The sequence below is a fragment of the Lissotriton helveticus genome, chromosome 10 (genome assembly GCF_964261635.1).
Source record: "Lissotriton helveticus chromosome 10, aLisHel1.1, whole genome shotgun sequence".
NCBI classification, from domain to species: Eukaryota; Metazoa; Chordata; class Amphibia; order Caudata; family Salamandridae; genus Lissotriton; species Lissotriton helveticus.
This window is the reverse complement of record NC_136071.1, coordinates 301543419-301561754: the sequence shown is the minus strand read 5'-3', so window position 1 is coordinate 301561754 and position 18336 is coordinate 301543419. Positions and strand designations below refer to the sequence as shown.

At 46.2% G+C, this 18336-nt stretch overlaps 1 protein-coding gene across 3 annotated transcripts in view; it reads left to right on the top strand.

Moving 5' to 3' along the window:
- KIF9 (kinesin family member 9) overlaps nucleotides 1–18336 on the top strand; it is a 691235-nt gene that overhangs the window by 11004 nt on the left and 661895 nt on the right. For 2 of the 3 annotated variants that reach the window (XM_078664229.1, XM_078664228.1), the window contains exon 2: nucleotides 6057–6221. In XM_078664229.1, the coding sequence (XP_078520355.1) occupies nucleotides 6107–6221 (115 nt within the window). In that variant the 5' untranslated portion in view covers nucleotides 6057–6106. Of the gene's footprint in view, nucleotides 1–6056; nucleotides 6222–10379; nucleotides 10512–18336 lie in introns of those variants that run through there. The other variant, XM_078664230.1, reaches the window with a different exon arrangement.

The following is an 18336-nucleotide window of genomic DNA, read 5'->3' as shown; positions in this document are numbered from 1 at the left end:
CTCTTAGAGTGCTACTGCCATCATGACGCTTCAAGCCACTCCCATGAGCATTGGTTTTAATAGTGTTACCAACTTCTGAAGCAGATTCCCCCATGAGAACAGAATAAGAGATATCCTGAGTGTTGCTCAAATTTTCATTAGAACCAATGTTCTTACCTAGGCCCACTACATCAGTGGACCACATTGAGTCATTCTCAGCATAAAGTTTACATGTTTGATCATGTATAGCAGCTTGCGTCTTTGAAATATCTGAACCAAACTGTTCTGGTTTCACCAACCTATATCTTGTAGTAACACTGAAGCTGTCCTGGTCTTGATCACTCTAACAGGAGAAGTGAATTGAGATTCCCCTTTCAAGACTCTATTGGGTTTCTTGATCAAAACAAAATCATTGGCTTTCATATACACTGTTAAAAATGGGCGTCTCTAGTTGGCAATGGTTTGCACCATTATCCAAGGAGGGACCTTTCTTCCAAGTCAGGCTAAGGGGGATACACTTCTAAAATAACCCCTGCTCACCCACTTGGTAGCTTGGCATGAGCAGACAGACTTATCCCAGAGGGAGTGTGTAAAGCATTTGTGCACACATACAGTAATACAGTGAAAACCCTTGAAATAGACACCACACCAGTTTAGAAAAATAAGTAATCATTATCTAAAAAATACAAGACCAAAACAACAACAATCCACAATACAGTAATAAAAATATGCCTTTCATGGTAGAAACAGTTCTGTTCAAAATAAATTGCAGATGCAACACTTTCCACACAAAGTACCTTGGATGCGTCAGGGAAGGTGATGCGTTAGTTCCTTGCTCTGGGGAGGTGATGCGTCGGTTCGTTACTGCTGCAAAGGGGAGATGATGTCTGTTCCTTACTGGAGAGGAAATGATATGTCGGTTTCTTACTGTGTGGGGAGGTGATGCATCGGTTTCTTACTGCGTCCCCCAACGATGCAACAGACCTGAAGACCTCAAAGCAATGCGTGACAATCTGGGATGATGCGTTGGTTCGTGCAGCCGCACAGCAGGGCCTGTGTCGGAATTGTTGTGGTGATCACGGACTTCAGAGATCGTTGCACTCGATGCAGCATGCAGCGATTTCCCGAGCCGTGGGCAAGCCCTGCATCTATTTCTTCAGCGATGCCTCGGAAACAGGTGCGGATGCATCGTGCTTCTCCTCGTTGCGTTACTTTTCCAGCTCCCAACAGCAGGGACAATCTCTAGACGCCCAGAACAACAACAGGCACCTCTTGGCAGGTCAGAACCCTCAGCAAGGGAGTTCAGGGGAGCTGGGGGTGAAGTCTTTGTGTCCTCAAGCAGAGGACACAGCACAAAGCAAAGTCATTTCCTTGGCAGAAACAGCCACTGCAGGCCAACCCCAGACAGCACACAGCAAAGGGGCAGTACCTCTCATTCAATTTCTCCAGCTCTTCCTGGCAAAGCTTCCTTTTGAATTCCAGAAATGATCTAAAAGTCTGGGGTCTGGGCCCACTTTTTATAGCACAACATTATTTGTTCTCTGGTGGCAGAGAACTTCTTTACCTAACCAAAATCAGTTCTGTCCTCTCTGGGCAGCTTCCTGCCAGGAGGTGGAGACAGTAGTGTCAAAGGCAGACCAGGCCCATTCAGGTGTAAAAGAAATCTCCTCCACCTACTCTGAATGCAGCCCAGGTCTATTCAACCCAGCCCTCGGAATGCAGGACACACCTCACCCCCCCCCCACCCCCCAAGGGGCAGTCTGAACAGAATGCACATCCCCAGCCCCTGTCACTCCGAAGCCAGACAGTCAATACACAAACCTATCAAAAGCCCACAGAATGATAAGCAATAAAAGACCTGCTTTCCAAAAGTGGTATTTTCAAACAGAATGTAAACATCAGCCTCACTAAAAGATGCATCCTTATATTCTGAGTTCAGGCATACTAAACGGTATCTACCAATCTTGTCCCAATGGGAAGTTATATTTATAAGAGGTTATAAATGAACCCCCATTCTATCCTATGGGACAGATAGCCTTGCAATAGTGAAAAAATGCAATTGCCAGTATTTCACTTTCAAGACATGCCACATACATCAGGGCATGTCCTACCTTTCACATACACTGTACCCTGCCCTCAGGGGTACCTTGGGCCTACCTTAGGGTTGTCTCACATGTAAGGAAAGGGAAGGTTAGGTCCTGGCAAGTGGGTACACTGGCCAGGTCGACATGCAGTACCAAACTCTGCACAGACAATGCAGTGGCAGGTCTGAGTTACATTTACAGGCTGCTTATGTGGGTGGCACAATCAGTGCTGCAAGCCCACTAGCAGCATTTGATGTATAGGCCCTGAGCACACACAGAACAATGTACTAGGGACAGACTAATGAATCAAATATGCCAATCATGGGTTTACAAATCTATAACAACAATTTACAGAGGGAGAACTTGCACTTTGGCACTGAACAGCAGCGGCAAAGTGCCCTAAGCATCTAGTCCAGCCAAAACAATGTCCAACACACAGCAAAATAACAGGAGGCAAAGGCAAAAATACAGTGGAAACCGACACCAATGATGCCAGGTCAAACACGTGTCCCATCCGGCTGAAATGTGAAGAGAACTAACCACCCTCTTGGGAGTTCTCTTCACTAAGGTGGAAAAATCTGAATAGACCATTAGCATTGGCGTGTTCTGTACCAGGGCAGTGTTCCAACATGAAGTCCATCCCCTGTAGGGAAATGGACCACCTCAACAACTTTGGGTTCTCACCCCACAACTGAGGGGCCTGTGGTCGGTCTGAACCCAGAAGTGAGTCTCAATCAAGTAGGGCCTCAGCTTTTTCAGCGCCCAGACCACAGCAAAAGTCTCACGCTCAATTGCACCCCACCTCTGTTCCAGTGGAAGTAACCTCCTACTAATGAAGGCTACAAGTTGGTCTTGGCCCTCCTCATTTAGTTGTGAGAGCAGAGACCCCACACCATGCTCTAAAGCATCTGTCTGTGCCACAGATTGCTGTGGGAAGTTGGGCGCTTTGAGCACGGGCGCTCTGCACATGGCAGATTTCAGGGCATCAAAAGCTTTCTGACAGGCCTTCCTGGGCTGCTTCCTGGAAGTCAGCTCAGTCAAGGGGGCAACAATGGTGCAGTACCCTTTGACAAATCTCCTGTAATATCTGGTGATCCCTAAAAAGGCTCTCACCTCTGTCTGGGTCTTGGGGGGCTCCCAAGCCAAAATTGTGTCAATCTTAGGCTGTAGTGGCGCCACCTAGCCACTTCCTACCTGGTGTCCTAAGTATACCACTGATCCTTGCCTGATCTGCCACTTGCTGTCCTTGATTGTTAGGCCTGCCCTCTGCAGGGCGTTCAACACTTCCCTAAGGTGGTGCAGATGCTCCTCCCAAGTGGCACTGAACACTGCAATGTCATCCAGGTAGGCTGCGCTGAAATCCTCCAGTCCAGCCAACACCTGGTTGACCAACCTCTGAAAGTTGGCTGGGGCATTCTTCAACCCAAAGGGCATCACCCAGAATTGGTAGGGGTTGAAAATGCAGATCTCTCCTTGGCCCCATCATTAAACCTGTTCAGTGCTAATGACAAGGATAACTCGTCATGTATAATGGGATTCTCAAAAGCTTATCATTGAAGGTGTTTTAAGGCAATCTGCCAGTACGATCTGTAAGTACGCAGACATTAAGTCAAACGTACTAAGGTACTGGGCAGCTCCCAAACGATCTATGATCTCATCAGCTCCGAGGATAGGGTGTGCAACAGTCCTGGTGATGGAATTGAGCCCTTGGTAATCCACACAGAACCGGAGTTCTGGCGTGGCACCGGGTGCGGCAGCCTTTGGGACCAAGACCACTGGGCTGGCCCAAGGGCTGTTTGAGGGTTCAATCACCCCTAGCGCTAACATCTTGGAGACCTCATCCTTGATGCAAGCTTTGACCCTGTCAGTCACCCTGTAGATTTTGTGTTTCACAGGAGGACTGTTCCCAGCATCCACATCATGGACACACCACTGAGTGACACCTGGGGTCAGGGAGAACAGAGCATCAAACTGTCCCAGCAGTTGGGGGCAGTCACTCTGCTGTTCAGGAGTCAGGGCGGGGGATTGGGTTACACTCTCCACTGACCCATCATGTTCCTTAGCAGACAGGAGGTCAGGAAGTGTCAGGATAGCCACTACCTGAAATCCAGGTCTTTTTACTTGGACGAGGACTGTTCCCCAATCCCTCTGAAAGTATGCAAAGAATGAGGATTTTATTATGCATCATACTGTTAAGATCTCTCAGGGGGAATTGGGATATGGATGAAAAACAAAACAAGAGAAATAAAACAAGACTGCCAGCTGCTTCAGGATAGGAACTGGAATCTTCTGGGAACATGAACTGGCTGTTAGTGGGGTTTATGATTGTTCAATCACTGGCTTCTGAAATGTCACCAAATATGCTATAGAACCTTCTGCTCAGGTTTGCTGAATAAAAGAAACATCATTAAACACCATGATGCTCACCTATTGTGTGCTGTTGTACAAAATATATGCATGCAACTGAGAGTCTAACAATTACCTTAACATCAAGTAATCAACATAGGTAACATAGGTATACATGAGTTTTGCTGCTATTAGCTGGTTAGAAATCTGTGAACAATGTTCAATTAACAAGAGGTCTGTGAGTGAACAAATAATAATAGTCTATTTTCTTGATCTCAGAAAAGTTCACTGAATGTCAGAATTGGATGTATGACGTTACAACGCATACTTTTACAACGCCTACCTTTACCACGCAATTTTTACAACGCAGGATACATTACAACGAAGTACCATTACAACGCATGTATTTACAACGCAGGTACCTTTACAACGCATACCATTACAACGTAAGTATTGGTAAGTATATAATATTTTTTTTAATGTAAATTAATTAAAATTAATATAATTTAATTTAATTTAATTTGATTTAATTAATTTTATTTAATTTAATTTAATTAATTTAATTTAATTTATTTTAATTTCATCAATTTAATTTAATGTAATTTAAATTTTATTGTACTTAATTTTTACCCTGTACCCCTTTACCCAAAAACCCAAAACTGACCCTGAACCCTAAAAATACCCCTTTACCCAAAAAAACCCAAACTGACCCTGAACCCTAAAAATACCCCTTTACCCAAAAACCCAAAACTGACCCTGAACTCAAAATACCCCTTTACCCAAAAAAACCAAAACTGACCTGAACCCTAAAAATACCCCTTTACCCAAAAAACCCAAAACTGACCCTTAACCCTAAATATACCCCTTTACCCAAAAACCCAAAACTGACCCTGAACCCTAAAAATACCCCTTTACCCAAAAACCCCAAACTGACCCTGAACCCTAAAAATACCCCTTTACCGAAAAACCCAAAACTGACCCTGAACCCTAAAAATACCCCTTTACCCAAAAACCCAAAACTGACCCTGAACCCTAAAAATACCCCTTTACCCAAAAAACCCCAAACTGACCCTGAACCCTAAAAATACCCCTTTACCCAAAAACCCAAAACTGACCCTGAACCCTAAAAATACCCCTTTACCCAAAAACCCAAAACTGACCCTGAACCCTAAAAATACCCCTTTACCAAAAAACCCAAAACTGACCCTGAACCCTTAAAATACCCCTTTACCCAAAAACTCAAACTTATAATATTTTTGATAAAATTATATACTTACCAATACTTACGTTGTAATGGTATGCGTTGTAAAGGTACCTGCGTTGTAAATACATGCGTTGTAATGGTACTTCGTTGTAATGGATCCTGCGTTGTAAAAATTGCGTGGTAAAGGTAGGTCGTTGTAAAAGTTGCGTGGTAAAGGTTGTATACCGTCAGAATTGTCTCAAAATGAAAGTTTTCAAATATTACCAAGCGCTTTGACTCTTTTCCAATATTTCTAAGGCTTTGTCTCAGTAACTTTTCTAAGTTCCAGAACAGTTCCCACACAGTAATAGTTTGTCGACAGCTTGGTTCAACTAAAAAAAGCCTCATCAAAATACAATGGTTTGCGTTTTCCGTAAATGTTGTCCTCTTTTTCTTTTCTGCAGGTATCTCGCCAATGAGAGCGGTTGAGAATAAGGAACGCCTCTAGAAAGAGATGCGCCGAGTCAGAGAGATGTCGCTGAAAGCCGAAGGCCACAGAAAATGCCTCAGAAGTCGGAAACCAGAACAGGAAGCAGGACGGCTCAGGATCGCAGGACCGGAGACTTCAGGTAAGTGGAATCTCTTCTGGAAATAAAGCAAAGCAATGTTCAGTTGTATGCTTGAGCTTTAAATAGGTTGAGGGCACACGTGCTGGAGACTCATTTGTTTAACCACCGGCAGGTGCTTGATGGCTGCAATAACGTGTGCAGGACGTACCTAATTAGAATACACATACTGGAGTGAGTGTGTGTATAACAGTTAAATCTTCATTTAAATACACATGGCAGTCTTTGTGACTAACTCCTTTTCTAAACCATGCGCATCCTCATTTAAATACACATGGCAGTTCTTTTGAATGCTTGCTTTTCAAAGACATGTGCAGCAAGGCTTTCCTACTGACGATTTACAAACACAATAGTTCTTGATAATTATACCTGTTTATAAATGTCTTCAGAATTAAAAAATGTACTATGTTTATGCAGCCACTGTGCATGATTGCACAAACAAGAAGTGTGTGAACAAACAATCATGACATGTGGCGTGGAGCTCATGACAGGAAGAGGCTCAGTCTCCTCCACCATTCCAGCATCTCCAAGTGGGGCTTAAAGCGGTTCACATGTAGGACTGGCAAAGGGTTCCTTGGAGACTGCAAGTCCACCAGATAGGTGGCATTACTCTTGCCCTCCTCCACCTCAAATAGCCCAGTCCACTTGTCCTGGAGCGCACAAGGTTCCACTGGGGCCATGACCCACGCTTTCTGACCAGGCTGAAACTCAAACAGAATGGCATTCTGATCATACCAGTGTTTCATTACTTCCTGGCTGGCTTCCAGATTCACCTGAATGAGTTGTCTGAAGTACTTGGTCAGGTTCCCAAAGGCCAGCATGTAGCTATATACATCCTAGCGAGGTTTACTAAGAGCTTTCTCCAAGCCTTTGACCAGACTGAGAGATCCTCTTACAGGATGTCCATACAGGAGTTCAAAGGGACTGAACCCTAAGGACTTATGCCTCATGGGTTCACCAAGACCCATAATCATGCCCTTCAGGGTCCGGTTGAATCTCTCAACCAGCCCATTACCTTGAATTTATAGGTAACACCGCACTCCAGCCACAGGGACTTCATGTACTTGGATATGAAGTTGGTGCCCCAGTCAGACACCACCTCTCTGGGGAATTCCACACGGGAGAAGTTCCCCATCAACGGCCGACCCACCACAAGGGCTGTCACAGTCCGGTGAGAGATGGCTTCGGGGTATCGGGTGGCATGGTCCACCAAGACCAGGATGAAGCTGTTGCCCATGGCTTTCTTGGGATCCAGAGGCCCCACAATATCAATACCCACCCTCTTAAAGGGGTTGCTGACTACAGGAAAATGTTTGAGAGGAGCCTTGCACTTCCTCCTACTCTTACTATTTGCCTGGCAAGTCTGGCAAGACCTACAGTGGGTGTCGGAGTTCTTGAGCATTTCAGGCCAGTAAAAGTGGGTGACAAGCCATTCAAAGGTCTTATCTTGCCCCAAATGCCCTGCCAAAGGCACATCATGAGCCAGACCCAGTAGGAAGGCTCTGAAGCGCTGGGGTACCACCAGCACACGGGGTGACCCAGGCTCAGCAACCTTAGGCTCACTATATTGGAGATCAGTCTCCCAGTAAATCCAAAGTGATCCGGACTGATCACCTGCTGCAGCAAACCAACGAGAGAAAGGCATTCTTGCTGCTCCTTACAGAAATCGTCCCTGGAGGGCCCCCTTCCTGCTGCCAATGGGTCAGCTCATGCAGGTCCCCCAGTTCGGCCACTTGCTCCCCTGTAAGCTCCAGGGCATCCCCCTCAAGGCTTGCCTCCTACTGGACCGTGGGAACTTTGGAGGCCAGTTTACCATTCCCCCTGCCTCTTCTCTTTCTGGCAGGCACCTGGGCCACTCTTTCAGGCTCCAGGTCCTCTTGATTATCTTTACCGGCTGCCATAGACTGAGTGGTCACACATGCCCACTCAGGCAGACCCAACATCTCCAAATGAGAATTACGCTCCACCTTCTCCCAAGGGTAACTCTCTAGGTCGTTGCCTAGCAGACAGTTAACAGGAATGGCTGGCATCACAACTACTTTTAAGGTACCTGAGATCCCCCCCACTCAAAGGGAGCCTGTGCCACTTTGCGGAGGCACTCTGAGATGTCAGCTGCAACTGCTGTGTAAAGTACATTGGGGACCACCTGCTCTTCAGCCACTAGCTGACAACTGACAGCTGTCACACTGAGATCAGGGTCAACTCTGCTAGTTCCCACCCTCCTGGGAACCCAACTCCTTGCCCAAGGCTACACTACTCAACTCAGGCGGCGGCGCACCTGTGGGTTCGGTGGTGGTCTTTTTGAGACACCTAGGATCCCCTACGAAGTGGACTACCTGACCACAACCATAACATGCCCGGGGGCCCTTCTGGGCAGACTTACCTGCAGGGACCCATGGCTTCTTCTTACTGGGGGGCCGGGAATCCTTCCCTTGGGGATTACTTTGGGGCCCTTTTTGGAACTCCTTCTGTTTACCCTTGTCCCCCACTCTTCTGCTGGGGACCCTGCCCATCTTTGGCAAAGTCTCCCACATGACCTTTGTGGACCCTGGTACTGACCCAGCAGTCCAACTCCACAGCAAGCTTCCTGGTGTCTGTCAGCTTACTGTCAATAAAAAGCTGGCATAGCTCTGGAAAACAACTACCAGACAAGTACTCCCATGCACCCAAATCATAGAGGTCTTGAAAATAATTTACCTGGCTACCCTTCACCCAACCATCCAGTGATCTGCAAAAATAGGACACATACTCCACCCAAGTGCTTGACTCCAGCTTCTTACAGGCCCTCAACTTCTGCCTGTATAGTTTTGGGGTCAACCCATACCTCCTGATCAAAGCTTTCTTCAGGTGGGCATAAGACATTTTCTCCTCGCTTGGCAAGGCTAAATAAGTTTCTCTCCCCTCTGTACTCTCAAGGTAGTCGCACAAAATGAGCACAGCAACACACTGTAACAGCACGTTTTCCAAAAGTAGTGGTTAGGCATGAAAGCCTCAAAATGCTCAAAAAACCAGGATACAGTTCCGCTTGAAATCCCGCATGAGTAGGCTTTATAGCGCCTCAGCGCTCGTCACCAGTGTAGAATAACACACTGGATGCAGAAATGTAGTAAAACCTTTATTGCTGAGGAGCGCAGAATGACACTATCAACTCTAATGGTGTCCTTCCAACTGCCGCTCCACTAACTCCTATATCTCAAATACAAACATTCCAGGAATGCTTGCTAGTCAATCATTCCTGGCAAGGCTTTAAGTGGGATGAAAACACTGGGGGTCTCTCAAAGGGGCATGGCCAATGTAATTAAGGTTGTGGCTAAAAAACATGTAAGCTAAAAAGCTGCCACCCGACTTGTATTTTGCTGTCTCCGTCATTGCCTACAACAATTCAGGACTATTGGCTTTGTCAATGGTTGCTAGTTGCATAAGATATATAAGCAGCAACTATGGCTAGTCTATAATATTGAAAACGCTTCGACTTAAAGCCCTGGTAACAATACAACAATGTTGCTGCTCCTTAGTTTCAAAAAGAGAAGGGAAATCCAGAGAGAAAATGACTCTCTTGAAAGGATTTCCCTTCCCCTGCAACGCTCACCTGGCATTTCGAGGCCTCCTTCAAAAAACCTGCCGGGTGCTCAGCACAGGTGGGACCCGGCCAATTTAAAGCCCTGATTCCTGGTAACTTAGCAACACACAACAGTTTATAACCTATTTGGTAATGCAGAACAGACTTACTATTACATTTGCCCTTGTTGCCAATTTCTTTGGGGCACACATTTTTCATAACAATGCGCAAACCTGATTGGCACACACCGCCCCTCGCCAACTCCCAACCCTTTGCAGACAATTGCCAGTAAACCGAGGAATTATTTTCAATTTCCTACAATTCTCTGCTTCAAGAGAGCTTTCCTTTACAAATCGCAGTTACGGATATTACACTAAAACACGTCTACATTGCTTATTAATCTAGATTAATTCATCCTGAGTCTTTTACTAAACTGGTATTTGTCAATTAGGAATAAGCTTCAGTTGCGGTGTGTCCCTAGCGGAATTTTCCGGTTACTTTTCTCTTCGACGCAGAATGAATACTCTGAACTGGCGGCCCGCGTAGTCTTTCTTTTGTTTTGCTGATTACTAATTTCCACTTCCGGCTTCTATGTTACCAGAGATCCTCTTTCTATTATGCTGGCTGTTGCTACGGTGACATGTATACAAACCTGGCAGCAGCCGGCTGCCCGAGAAGGAGGGTGGGAAGGCTAGAGGGCGGCTGTCATATCTAAGGCATATGTTGTCAGGCAAGTAAGTGCAATGCAGTATACTTTAATCATATTTTCATTTTACCCCGAGTATTGGGTTGATTAGGAGTGCTTGTGCGTCGCATGTAATTCAACTAGACTTTACCGGACCTGAGCTAAAACAAATCAAACATAGTACAAAAAAGCAAAGTTCTTTTAATTTTTTTCATATAAGTACCAACGCACCATTAACATGTCAAACAGATTTAACCGAGGGCTCTGCACTCTGCAAATACAGTTATTGTTACACATTCTTGTTACACAGTATTAGGCAGACAAAGTTGACGACTATACAAATGAAATGCGCGTAATTGTAAATTCGATTTTAAACGCATGTCTTTTCTGTTGGTTCTCTACTGTGAATCACGTCAGCTGTTTAATCGGGGATTACCAATTAATGGCAATAAAGTGAATGGCGAGTGTTTTGTTTCAGAAGAGTCGTACTAGTTTCGAAAGACGGCGAGCATATGAGAAATACGTGGAGGCATTTTCCTTTTTAGGAGCACTGGATAATTTAACAAGCATTTACAATGCAATGGTCTCGGCAATATTATAGGTAGAGCTATTGGCATTGCTCATTATTTTTTTTTGGATCCCTAAATAAATGGCATTGTCATTTATATTGGCAATAGCTTAATTGCTTGCATATGCGAGACCTATTGCATTAGCAGAGAGAGAGTGAGGTAGTGAGATAGAGAGAGAGTGAGGGAGCGTGAGGTAGATAGAGAGTGAGGTAGTGAGAGACCGAGAGAGTGAGGTAGTGAAAGACTGAGGTAGTGATGGAGAGGGATGTCTGAGGTAGTGATGCATGATTGCTGATGCATAATCCGGTAAAGGCTGTAAACTTTAAATTGACCTATCAAGTGTTTATTGTGCGCAGACCTTTTCCTCAAAATAATTTCAGTTGAGGTTTTCAAACTGTGCATAAAATGAGGGTGTGGGACTGGCTGAATTTACACGTTTCTTACTGGTGTAAGAAACTCGCCCATCTGTCTCTACCTGTCTGTCTGTCTGACTGTTGTTCTCCGAGTCTCTCTCGGTCTGTTATCTATGTGGATCACTGCATCCGTGTTTATCTCATATTCTGACTTTGTCTGTTCTTTTGTGTAGCTGATGTTGCTGCTTCTCCATCAATCTGTCCTCTCTATTCCACCTAGCCTCACTCCATTGTATTCCCATATATCTTTCTGCATCTCTGGTTCTGGCCATCAGCCTATCGATCTGTTTGTTCTATTTATTTTTCTATTTGACTCAGGATGCCTCTGTTCTGGACTCTGGATCTGTGTATTTTCAACGTATGTGTTCAGATGAGGATCTGTTGGTGATTTTTCTCGTATTTTTCTGGACCACGTGACCAGCAGGGCTAACCCATTCCCTAGGCCAGTCTGTGTGACTGTTCATGCATATCTCCATTTTGCGGAGTAGGGGCCAGCATATAGTATTGTTCCTCTCCCAGGTCGCAGTCCCTTCACAGCACCTTCTAAGATTCTATCACTTTCAGCTGCACAGCGGCCCTCTTCATAATGTGTGCAAGAAACACCTTTTAAATGGATCCCTTTTATCGACCATTCCTCATATTAAAGCAGCATTTAAATGGGCCAATGCATTCTGTGACGAGGGCAGGCAGCAGGCAGAGTTTTGCTAGCCGTTGATACAATACATGTGAAACTGGAATGTCAAAACTTGGTAATCTTGAGGTATGGCGCAGCCTTTCAATCTTTCAGAGGTGACAAAAAAGACTATTAGGTTGAGTTATGTACCAAGAATGCGGGATATTTGCAGGACGATAACGTTGCCTGGAATTTCCAGCAATTTAAATGATAAATGAAGCAAAAATGACCATTCACATCCCACCTACCACCTTCCCTCGTCATCGAATAGATATTTTCTCACAGTTGGAGCTTGAGCTGTCTGAATACGCTTTTCCTTTTTTATGGCTCTTGTGATAATATTTACCTAATCAAATAAAAAAGTTACATAGGTATGGAAATTTGTTAATGCAAAGTTTAATTTTGATGTTTTATTCTCCCTTACTGCCTATCGCAGACAACCCTTTATTCACTCACCCAAAGGACAACGTTATAAAGAAACTTTTGCATACCTTTGGGTTGACAACACTTGGTGAACTATTTGAAGGGGTTATTTGCTAACTTTACAGAGCTTCTATAATAGGGGTGGCAATATGCTGTCGGCAACCCTGAGCTATTACTGATTAAGATCAGTGGCCGAGTGCACTCCCCGGCCCCACACACCGCAGCCCCCACCTGAGCTCACCTTCCGCTGCTGCTTCTCCCAGGCGGGGTCCAGCAGGAGGTCCCTGTCCCAGTCGTCCTCCGGGTGCATGTAAACAAAAACAAAAAATCCACACGCTGTCCAGAGTACACAACCAGCGAAAAGGAAGCGGCGATTGACTCATTCACTGCTGCTCTTGCCACACCGACCTGCGGGGGACGAGGAAGGGGCAGAAAAGGAAATACTTTCTCTGCATTAGCAGCGCTTTCCCCCGTTGCCAGCGTGGAAAACAGACCCACTCCTACCCGAGAGGCACAATGATGAAAGGCGGAGGTCTGCGAGGCCAGCTGTGAGTGCACTCCCCGGCCCCACACACCGCAGCCCCCACCTGAGCTCACCTTCCGCTGCTGCTTCTCCCAGGCGGGGTCCAGCAGGAGGTCCCGGTCGTCCTCCGGGTGCATGTAGTCGTTGGTCTGGGTGTCGTAGTGGTCCATGCTTGCTTCGGTCCCTGTGCCCCGGCCTGGAGTGCTTCGTGTGGGTCTCAGCCTCCCCCTTCAGCTGCTGCCGCCGCCCCCACAGTGCAACTCACGAGGCAGCCAGAGCTACAGAGGACACGGACAGCGGGAGGGAGGACAGCGGGACCCACAAACAGCGGGAGGGGGGACAGCGGGAGCCACGAACAGCAGGAGGGGGGCAGGACGGAGGACAGCGGGAGCCACGAACAGCGGGAGGGTGCGGGAGGGGGGACAGCGGGAGCCACGAACAGCGGGAGGGGGCTGGCTGGGCGGGAGGGGGGACAGCGGGAGCCACGAACAGCGGGAGGGGGCGGGAGGGGGGACAGCGGGAGCCACGAACAGCGGGAGGGGGCGGGAGCTACGAACAGCGGGAGCAGGCGACCTACCTCATCTTACTGAGCAGAAAAATGGCGGCCATAAGCTTCCGAAATTTTTCAGATTCGGGGGCGTGTTTTGCTGTGCTGAGTGACAGACGACGTCACTATCTGAAGAACAGCAAAACTTACGCCCCCAAATCCGAAAAAGACGGGGCTTCTTTGGAGGGACGGCTCTCTCCTCCAATGGCTGGCCTCCGTTTAGGAAGCCAGCCAATGGTGGAGAGACAGAGCAGGGAGGCGGGTTCTGAAGCCCTACTAAGTAACATTAAATCTCCGGACCGGAAGCTGCTTCGCAGCTTATAGGTCCCTCGACCTAAAAAGAGGGTGGCACACGCCAAATAAGGCTAGTTGACAGGCATGGATGTCGTTGCATCTCTGCATCAGTATGTGATCCATATTATTTTTGCTGTACTTACTATCATTAATAACAATATTCGCAAACACCAAAATCAGACCGATAACTAATGAAGAGGTTATGATGAAGTGATGTATATTGATGCAAGCGCCAGTATACGCCAGCGGTTACCAAATTACTCATTTACCAAAAACAATAGATAATAGCAAAAGATAATGCATATATCATAGACTTTCCGTCAGAAACAATAAGCAGTGTATTAAATACAAAAGATACACAAATGATGGACGGAATGCAGAACAAATCAAAACATTCACCCCCAGTCAACAGATCTGGGTTAAATCCATTGTTCTTTTGCACACCATGTCACCCCAGTTTAGAACCAGCCTTAAGCAAATCAGTCTTGACCCTGTGCAGTGGCGTAACGAAAATAGAGGGGCCCCCCCTGCAAGTACATGCAGGGGGGCCTTGTAGTGATGTATCTTGAGAGGAAGAAGGTACCAAGTAAGGATTTATTAGAAATGGAACAGCTTAACAACCACTGAGGAGAGAAAGGCAGACACAACCACTCTCCAGGATATGCTTCCAATAACTCCCCAGAACCCCTTTACATTCTCTAGTGACCTAATACCATTCTAGTAATGACATGGGTAAGAATACCACACACCTCCCCCCTTTTTAAAAACAAAACAAAAAAATTTATAAAACGAATCATATTTAAAAACTAACAAAATCTTTGAATGTAACAGGAGTATGCTTAACACGTATACTTTTCCTTGCAAGATCAATTTCATGCTCAATATTTGAAGAATGAGTATCACATACTTTATCATGTACCATGTTGTCAGTAATATTGCCATTTTCAATGTTTTCTTGAAGACACAAATTATCAAAAACTTCATGAGTACCTGTGAATTCTTCCAACCTCTCAAATGAATTTACAGGTAACACTTTTCCAGAATTATTAACTTTGACTAAACTACCATTTGAATAACTAGATGTGGAGTTACTTAGAGTAGTTTCATTAACATGTGATTTACATAAAGAAATATGTCTGAAATTCCAAATTTTACCACCCTCTACTCTAACAGCTTTGCTAAAGATTTCAGTAATTTTTACAGGATCAGACCATCTGGACACTCTCGTATTAGTTTGACTACCAAATTGCACTCTCACAAAATCACCCACTTTCAAACTAGAAACATTCGATTTCCTTTTAAGGTTATATTGTATCATTTTTTCTTGATACTTTTTAACCCAATCTCTAACACCATTCAAATCCAATTCCAAATTATAACATCTTTTCTCTTTTAACCACCATGGCATGAGTTTGGAACCAGTCTTCCTACCACGTAACATCTCAAAAGGAGACAGTCCGGTCACAGAATTTGGAGACGTGCGATAAGTTAAAAGTATGGCTTGTAATGCTTTCTTCCATTTCAAACCACATTTTATAGCCAATTGACACAATTCTTTAGATCACAGTCAGGGCAGGACTGGGAACCGAAACCAGATGGCGGAACTCGGTTTGGGGTGACTAGAGAGTACAAGCCTCTTCCACCGCTCACCCCAGGTAGCTGCCTCTCCCCTCTCACTCCAGAACAGCGCAGCCCCCATCACGCTCACCCTAAGCTTTGCTCATGTCCGCTCGTTCGTGGGCTTCTGCACAGTGAGCGGCCCCAAGAAGGTGCCGGGCCCGGGAGAGGCCGAGGGGCGGCGAGGCCGAGCCGCACATGAGTTCTGACGAGCTGCCGCAGCAGCTGCAGGAGTGTCAGGGCGAAGCGCAGCCAGCTGAGCTGGAGCCCGAGGAGACACATCCAAGCTGCCTCCCGACAGGTTTATCAAAATATTTTCATACACCGAACTTCTGGCATACTCTTCAGATATACTCTGAATCAGCGATCTCTTACAGTGAAGGACGAAGGTTCCGGTCCATGCGCTCGTGCAGCGGCTCACTGGCCTCGCTACACCGTCACTACAACCAGTCATAGAGAAGGCGTCTCCTTCAGCTCGGCGGCGATACTTCAATTGCAGCGCCAGTGCCAGGGCTGTGTGGGGCCTAGGATTCAGAGCCCCAGAGTGCCCCGCAAGCAAGCAGCCCACCACATCGTCAGCCGTGCCAGGAGGCGCCACCTTTAAAAGCTCCGCTTGGCTGGGCTATCCCCCTTTCATTTACCTGTAGACTGTTTCATTACTGTTAAAGAACTCAAAGGTACTGTGTTCCACTATTATATTCCCCTGTGGCATTCTTTAAGTGATACCTAAGCAGGGGTCACTTATCATAAATTACTATTACCTTCTCCCCCTGGTGGCCCATCTAGTTGGAACACTGTCGAACTTTTCCTCGCCTCTTTGTGAGCTACAGTGATCCAAACTTGTTTGTATCATGGCCAAAAGGAATGCTATGGAGGGGTTGCTCGTAACTGGTGGCTCGCAGTCGGGGGCTGGGTGTGGGAAGAAAGTAAAAAAATCACTCAAACAGGATAAAAATAATTGCGTAATGGACAGGATTGATTCCCTTGTTCTTGAGTGTGAAGATATTCTAGCCACAGAGATCTCCATGCTTACTAGTGATGTACAATCTCCATCTCCCAACCCTGCCATACGAGCTAAGTCCACCATTGCTTCGATGTTCTCCAAACATGATAGGGGCAAAGCATCCAAGCATAGTAACGAAACACTGCATACATCTAAGCAGGTACAGATAATAGAACCCCAGCCCAATGACATTTCATCCCCTCATACAAAATCCCCACCCACACTCACTTCCCCAGAAAATCTGGCGTATTGCACTAATAGGTTCGCTGTTTTAACAGAAGTTACCAACACTTCGGAAGTTGGCGACGCTGCAACCCCGTACGGTCCTGCTAGTGCAGGCAATAAGGAGGTGGATGGCTCATCCCAGGGACTGTACCAGCTAGTAGCTTTGCTTAGACAGGAGATAGGGTCTCTGAGAGCAAAGATTGATGAACTGTCTGCTTCGATCATATCTTTGATTCCCAGTCAGACAGTTCATAAGCTGCAGCTATACTCTCTGATAGATGAGCGCATATGCTCACAGCAACCTCCCTCTTACGTAAGGCTCAAGGTACTCAAATAAGTGGATGCCCACTTACCCCCTTAGTCACAAAACTGGACACAGCACCCCCCCCTCATAGTGGGCAGAGTAGGTGCACAACTTTGCACCCTCAGAATCCAGTGCCGCAGCAATTTCTAGCCTCCCGCATGGTAACCAATAATACATCTGGACCAATACATGTGACAGCTCCCGAAAAATCAGCTGGGAATCTTCGCCAGCAAACACCACACATAGAAGGGAACAAACTTTACATGATGAATGTGTTATCCTCCAAGTCCTCGGAATCAGCAGGTTGATGTGACAAGGCCACCTCCTGATCTAACCGAACCCAGAAGGCTATTATAGCCTGGGTCCAGGAAGGATCAAGCGAGGGCAGAAGGAAAAAATAATAAACAGGAAGGAAAGGAAGGGAACAGCAGGGAGGGAGAACTGTAACGACAAAAAGAAAAAATAATGATCGTATCTTTTCGTGAAGTATCTTCGACACAACAATTCTCTAAGAACCACTGTACCCTATACCTGTAACGAAACTAAGAGTAGGCCCTGAAGATACTTCTCTTCCCCTACTATCTGGTCCGAGGTATAGGTATGAAGCGTATATAATCTCCACCTGTAATACACAAGTATATATTTGCTTAGCGTGAATACGACCTTCCTGTCACTTATTTTAAGACTATTACTAAGTACATACCAGGCATACACTGATGGTGGCAGAAAACGTTTCCACATCCCATTGCAAGGAACAATGTTTCTACTGTACCATGATTCAAAAGTAACGAAAAAGATTGGGTTACGTCACCCTTAATAATAACACTACAGTACCTGATAGAAGAACCTCAGGTCTGGTCAAACCGGAACGTGGCGCACCCTGCACGAGCCGGTGCAAGAAGGCTTAGCCAACAGGGGCGCCGAATGAGTATGACACTTCTGACGTTCCCCGCACGAGCCGGTGCAAGAAGGCTCAGCCAACGGGGACGCCAAAAGAGAAAACAAACGTAGGAACGTGGCGCACCCTGCACGAGCCGGTGCAAGAAGGCTCAGCCAACAGGGGCGCCGAAAAATGGAACACAATCTGGGCGTTCCCCGCACGAGCCGGTGCAAGAAGGCTCAGCCAACGGGGACGCCGAATAGTAACCAACGGAAACAAAAAAAAACAAACTAGAGTTACCTCACAAGCCGTGAAGGTACAGTTCCGTACACTGCAAACACGCCCAACAAACACACGCCGCTTCCTTATGCGTGCTAGATCAATGGAATCACCAGAACCGTAC